The sequence below is a fragment of the Cupressus sempervirens genome, chromosome 11 (genome assembly GCF_028749045.1).
Source record: "Cupressus sempervirens isolate cs-2001-9-10 chromosome 11, ASM2874904v1, whole genome shotgun sequence".
In the NCBI taxonomy this organism is placed as follows: domain Eukaryota; kingdom Viridiplantae; phylum Streptophyta; class Pinopsida; order Cupressales; family Cupressaceae; genus Cupressus; species Cupressus sempervirens.
The window spans coordinates 35,860,845-35,868,084 of NC_143128.1; the positions used below are offsets into that span (position 1 = coordinate 35,860,845).

Genomic DNA, 7,240 nt, shown 5'->3' on the forward strand with positions numbered 1-7,240 from the left:
ACACTTGAATCCTTCAATGACCGACCTAGCTTGGTTTGCACTTGATCATTGAACTTGGCTTCTTCTGAACTTCTGCTTAGCTGATATTGGAGTCTTCTAAGCTCGGTTACTACTGGTAGTGCTCAGCTAGAATGTAACATATGAGTAACATCAATGACAATATACAATTGCTCAATTGTTTTCAACTACACACACACACACAAATTTCATAACTTAATAGTTATAAGAAAATCAAACATACAATAAATTAAATTAAATTGATAAATATGAGATATTTTCCATATAGACCAATTAATTTGACTCAAGAACTACAACCCCAACAATATCACAATTAAATTAAATTGGTTTTAAAACTGAGTTTAAAAAAAAGTTGTGATGGTGGCATGACGAGTGCAACTTGACATGGGGGCATATATATGTAAGCGTCTACCGAGACAAAATGGACATTTATTTATGATTAAATATTTAATTAAAATTACAATACGAGTATTTTAGAAATTTTAAATAATTAATAATAGATTAATTTAAACAGCCATTTTGTTGGTTAGATAACCATTTCGATCATATATGGGGGATAGTACGGAGGCACGTCTTAATATGCTATTTAGACGTTCATCACTCAATCAACCCAAGCTTAAAGTAAACCCCTGTTAGTCCATTTTACTTCCCAAGCTTAACCTAAAACCCCTGTTAGTCCATTTTACTTCCCAAGCTAAACCTAAAAGCTCTTACTACTTTGTTGTCGCCGAATTTTTTTGATTAGATTTTCTCTGCATACCGCTGTATTTTTTTTTCTCCCGGTTTGGAGCGATACCTTCTTCTGATTCAATGAATTACAACAGAAGTCCCACTTCCCAGGAGATGCCTGCTTCTTCTGAGCATTCTTCATCTACCGCTGCCGAATCATCGTCCGATTCAGGCAATACTCAGGAAATCTCTATTCCACCATCAACTAAACAGCAGACAAAAACCTCGCCCAAAAAAAATAGAAACAATATTCCAATTCCATCAAAGCCCTCTTCTTCAGTCAAGCGCCCTAGAGAGCCCCAAGAAAAAGGGGCCAGTAAACGGTCAGCCAAGAAATCGAAGAAACCCGCCCAGGAAGATATTAAGGGGAAAGCGGCGGAGGTCCCAGAAGCTGAAAAATCTGCAAAGAAAGGCGGCCCGGTTTGGAATCCGAAGGATGAGGCTGCGTTTCTGAGGAGGCTTCTGGCGTGTTGCGAAAAAGGTAAGGGTTTGCCTAAAAATATGGGTGTTTTTTATGAGGCCGTTAATAATGATCTGGATGGGGATTACAGTAACCATCAGCTGCATACTAAGTATAGGGGTCTCAAGACGAAGTTTAATGTGTCTAGAGGTAAGGTTATGGATAAAGGTTTTGCTGGGTTTAAGAATGCGCACGAAGAGAATTTGTATAGATTGTCTAGTCAAATTTGGGGAAATAAGGAAGAGGAGGAGGAGGTTGGTACAGAGAAAGCGGGTAAGGGAGGTAATGCAAGAGTTGAGAAGAAGAAGAAAAATGCCGTTGCGGATCCAAGGAGAGAGAGAGAAGGGGTGAACATGAACAAAAATGGAGATGTGGACATGACTTTAAAGGAGCAGGAGGGAGAAGAAGAGGACGAAGAAGATGAAAGCGATAGTGAAGAAGGGGAAGAGCATGATGAAGGTGACCAAAATGTCATTGTAAATTTGTCACAGCATGATACTGTGAAAGCGACGAAGACTAAGAGGAAAAAGGAGGAGGGGATTTCTCATATTTCTGAAGGTGTGCTCAACAGGGTTGCAGATGCAGGTACACAGAGAAGCAAGGTGAAGGTGGGAGAAGAAGAGGGTTCTTCTGAGGATAATGAGGGAGAAGAGAAGGATTCTTCCGAGGAGAGTGATGAGAGTGAAAGTAAATCCACGGATGACGAGGATTCAGCACTGCGACATTCAAACGCTGCTCTGATACTGTCCAGGTCCAATGCTGGGGGCAGTTCAACACCGCGTGATGCAAATGTTGCACCAAAGCAGTCCGGTGTTAGAGAAAATTCAACACCGCATGTCTCGAATGGAGGTTCGAAAGGAAGCAGGGAGGTGGGCACTGCAGCTGCAGGTAGTCATGATGCTAGGGAGAATTTGAAGCGACCTTTTCAGAATGAAACTTCTGAGGGAAGGAGGAGGACTGCAACCACTAATCTACCAAACAATGAGGAAAATTTAGTCCACAATGTTCCTAGTGGCATTACAAATGGAAGTCCATGTGTTGTAAAGACCGAGCAATACCAGATGTTTGATCGGCAGTGCAAAGAGAACATTAGAATGGTTAAAAGTCAGTTGCAGGATATGCTTGACGGGTTCAAGAATGATATTGTGGATCTTGTGAATACGACAAAGAGAGAATTTCAACGTCCTTCTAACACTGCGAGAACCAGTGGCTTTGATTTCTCAATGATTAGCGGAATTCCTTCTGGGAGGGAGTTGCCATCACTGAGCAAAACAGAAGCTGAAATGCTGGATCAGAAGTGGCAAAAGCAACAGTTACTTGAGATGGAAGCTGCTTCCAAACATTTAGCATTATTGCAAGAAGAATACCAACTACGCATGGCTAAGTTTCACCACCAGTAGATTTCTTGGAATGCTATGTCAGAATATTATGGCATCTCATTGCAACTGACCTTTATTTGGATTGAATTGGTGGTGATTTAGTAGTTCGAACATGTGGTTTTCTGTAACTTATGGTAAAATGTTTGTTTTTGTTACCATGGGTTTTTTTGTAGTAATTTTTCCTTTTAAACATCCTCATGCAGGCTGACAGTAATTTTTGTATAAAGCCACTGTTCATGCTTTATTTGCAATATGATACAACCATCTTGTAGGATGAGAGTACCACTTTCATTTACAATATTCTGCAACTAAAATGTTATAAATATATTTTGTATCTTCTAGAGCATATCTTTTGATCAATTTATTGAATGGAAGGTTTCTAAGTTCTGTGTGCAATGCACACCTTTATAATATATTTTGTTTTGATTTAGGGAAATCTATAATTGTTTGTTGATTCTATATGGAGGTTACCATTTAAATTTACAAACATCAATCTAGATATCTCATTGCAACTGACCTTATTTACTTAGTAGTTTGAACATGTGGAATTTTGTAACTAATGATATAGGTTTTTAAAAAAAATTTATTTCTGTTTTTTTAGTCATTTTTCCTTCGGAATTTTACTTATTAAGACTGACAGAAATCCTTGTATAAAGCCTCTTTTTATGCCTTATTTGTAAAATAAAATGACCATCTTGTAGGATGAGGGTACTATTTTTGTATATAATTTTTTGTAATGAAAATGCTAGAAATATATTTTGTATTATTTAGAGCATGCCTTCTGGTTAATTTATTGCAGGGAAAGGTTTCTAGATTTTTTGTGCAATGCATACCTTTATGGATATTCTGGTTTGTTTTAGGGAACTCTATGATTGTTGTTGGTTCTATGTGCATCAAAATGTAGGTTATCATGGAAGTTTACAAACATCAACAAAAAATGGTGCAACCTAGAAGATTTTAATTTTATATACTTCCTTTTTGACATTGGTCTATAGAATTTTCACATCTGTTCTATTAAAATGCCTCAGCTGGAGTTGCAGTTCAGAGATTGGAGCATTAGTAGCTACTTTGTTTTCACTTAATCCATGTATGGTCTTATGGTGAAACTTTTTGCTAGCAACCTCTTAACTGGTTGAATGTGTTTTAGTCATTGACTTCAGGCATTTTAGCGCATATTTTATCTAGGAAATATGCTGCTTATGTGAGTATTACATAATGTTGCTGTTTTTGTTTGTCAACAGTAAATGTATCTATTTTCATTAAGATGTGAACCTTAATTGTCGCTATACACAATGACAAGGACTAGAAAGAGTACAAATAATGTCAACAGTTCACTATTCCAGGTTTGGGGCTGTGTGTGGGTTCATATGTGGTTGTTGGTGTTGATGTTTTAGCATCAGGAGAAGGAAATCTGAATCTTCTATGATGTTATCATTTCAGAGATATAAGTATTTGACATTCTGACTCTGATATCTGTCTTGTATTGCTAAGAAGTATGCATACATCACTGTCTGATATACATGACAGAGGCATATCTATACGTACATGTATTCATAATAATGTATGCATGCATGTACGTATACATACACCTCTGTTATGTATGTATATTATTTATGACAGTACAAATATGCATTATGGTCGATCAACTTGAGTGGTCAACCTTCATGTTACACATGACAGACTTTGTTGTCGGATTTATTATAATACATAACAGATATCATTGTCGGGTTTCATGTTACCCATGACTGGAAATTATAATGACTTTTGTTATTCCCAACTAATGACATTGTCGAGGTGTTAAGCATGCTTCTTATATTGGGTCTTCAACTCGTAACTAATCCCATTATAAGCATGCGATTTATATTGCAATTTATTCCCAGTGTTATCAACAGTTACGTAGTTAACATGCCTCCGAAGAGGCATGTCCCTACGTGGCCCAAAGGCCACGTAAGGGCATGACTCCGAAGAGTCATGACCGCTTCTTCATATATATATTTGAGATCGCTAACCTGCAGTGAAAATATATACAACACGACATACAAGTACTTGCAGAGCTCTCATAATATTATTGCTATTATCATTCACAATACTTGTCTTACAGTGATCCAGTAAAAGCTATCAGTGTTGAGGAAGGAAGAATTTAAAGAACCTGCTGCAATCACAAAGAAGATAAGTAAAGTCATTTTGTTCTTTCAATTCAGAAATTAAAAGCACTTATTTGTAATTGTTTTACTATCAGAGATCCTATATTTTAACATGGTATCAGAGCAGTACTGATTAGAAAACCATTGCAAAATTTAAATTTCCGAGTCTAATTTAAAAAGAAAAGAAAATTTGGAAAGGAGCATTAAAAGATGGTGAACCATGTAAGAATTGAAAATAGATTAGATGGAGCTTCAAATTTTTCCTTTTGGAAAATTAGACTCTTAATAATTCTAAGGGAGATGGAATTGGAAAACTACATTGAATCTAAAACACCTATGCCTGAAAACAAATCTGAGAAAGCAACATGGAAAAGGCACAATAATAAGGCTATGAAAATAATCGTAGATTCAGTTAAAGATCATATTCTTCCTTCTATAGCAAATCTGAAAACTGCATTTGATATGTTCTCTACAATTCAAAGCTAAGTCACAAGGTTCGCCAAATTTTCGGCTTCAAATTCGAAATTCGGCGAACTTAGAATTTTTTTAATAAATTCGTATAAATTCGTGTTAAGTTCGTACAGCAAAAAAAAAAAAAATCTGGTTCATCGGAATACAGATCATTTGGTTCACAGCCTAAACTTCGTTGCCACTGTTGTTGTTTGTTATCCCTCGAGCCGTCGTCGCTACTATTTTCGTCTCTTCTCTGCCTGGCTGTCGTCGCCGGTATTGCCTTCTCCGGTTGGGCTGCCATCGCCACTATCGTTGTCTCTTTGCAAGCCAACGACAATAACTTTTGACGGCAGTAAACAATGAGCTCAGTCGTTAGAATAATGTGCTTTTTCTGCACTTCGGTTGCAGACAACGATCCGGCAAAACTCACTCGTGCTTTTCACGGGAAGAATAATACATTAGGTTTTTTTTTGGATGTTTAAGATACATTTACTTTTATGTTATTATTCTTATTAATATTAGAAGATTTAAGCTTATTTATAATTATAAAATTTATCTTTATTAATTGTGAATACAATATTAATATTTTGTATATAATTTATTTATTATTACATTGCTGTGTCAACAAATTGGAAATTTGATTATTTTATTATTTTTCATTTTATTTTGTAAAGTTAAAATAAAAAATTAATGAATTTATATTTTTGGTTTTAATTAATATAATTTGGTGATTTTACTTTGTTTAATGTTTTGTAAAATAGATACTAGCATTATTTTGATTTTTAGAAGTCAAAAGAAGAAAATGAAAACAAATTATTGGATATACTATTATACATATTTAATTTTTTATAAATATATAAGGCGAATTTAATATCGAATTTTTTTCAAATTTTTATCTTTGCCGAACTTCATCCGAATTTCATAGTCGCCGAACTCGAACTCGAACTCGAACTCGAACCTTGTGACTTAGATTCAAAGTACATTTGAAATTAATAATACAAGTAGATTGCTCACCTTGAAACAAGATCTTCTATACATAAAAATGAAAAATGGAGAATCCATTACATTTTACTTCCTTAGAATCACTGAGTTAAAGGATCAATTAGCTACTATGCAAAATCAAATAGATGATAAAGAATTGAGTATGATCGCCCTTAGAGGACTTCCACTATCATGGGAAACTTTCATAAGAGGTTTAAGCTCTCGTCCTGAACTTCCAAAATTTGATCAATTGAAGAATGAATGCACTGAAGAGGAGTCCAGACTAGCATTCAGAGGTTTAAATTCAAATCAAGATAATGATATTCAAGCCTTGTATTCCAAGTCAAACAAGAAAAGAAAGTTTAATCATAACAAGAAGGGAAACACTAAAAATCATAAATCTCACAAAAATAGAGATTGGTCCAAAGTAAGATGCTTTAAATGTGATAAGCTTGGTCATTCCTACTATGCATGTCTTGGAAAACAGAAAATTCAAGCAGCATTAGCAGAAGTTAAAGTAGAAGATAATGAAAAGACAGACAAATATAATTATGCATTTATAGTAGCTCTCTCAAGTGAGTTAAACTCTAATCACGACACCTGGATTCTAGACAGTGGAGCTTCTCGCCATATCTCCGGATTTAGAGACCAGTTTGAGACTCTCAAATCATGAATCAGAAGAAGTTACTATTGGAGACGACAACTCTCATCCAATTAAAGGCATTGGTACATGTTCTATTCAACTAAACTCTGATATCACTCTGCAACTAAAGAACGTCCTTTATGTGCCTAGGATCAAAAGAAATCTTGTCTCCATCTCTGGACTTGCTGATCAAGGGTACCACATTGCATTTCAAGGAAATAAAGTTCTATCTTGGAGTAAGAATTCATCTATCAAGAAAGCTATAACCATAGGAGTTAGGGATGGGAGTCTTTATAAATTGTGTAAGTTTCAAAACCCAGAATTAAACCTAACTCTTAGTAAAAATAAGACAAACTCCATTGAAATTTGGCATAGAAGATTAGGACATCTTAATTTTCGAGCTTTAGCATCTATAAGTAAAATTGTAAAAGGT

The 7,240-nt window shown here is 35.3% G+C and overlaps 1 protein-coding gene across 1 annotated transcript; it reads left to right on the top strand.

Moving 5' to 3' along the window:
- Positions 1 to 602: 602 nt before the first annotated feature.
- Positions 603 to 2,932, top strand: LOC149528128 (uncharacterized). Its single transcript, XM_089811396.1, has one exon. The coding sequence runs from the start codon at positions 829 to 831 to the stop codon at positions 2,605 to 2,607; it is 1,779 nt and encodes a 592-aa protein (XP_089667522.1). The 5' UTR covers positions 603 to 828; the 3' UTR covers positions 2,608 to 2,932.
- Positions 2,933 to 7,240: the final 4,308 nt, after the last annotated feature.

Coding starts and splice junctions, on each gene's coding strand:
- LOC149528128 (XM_089811396.1), top strand. CDS start 829: ATGAATTACAACAGAAGTCCCACTTCCCAGGAGATGCCTGCTTCTTCT.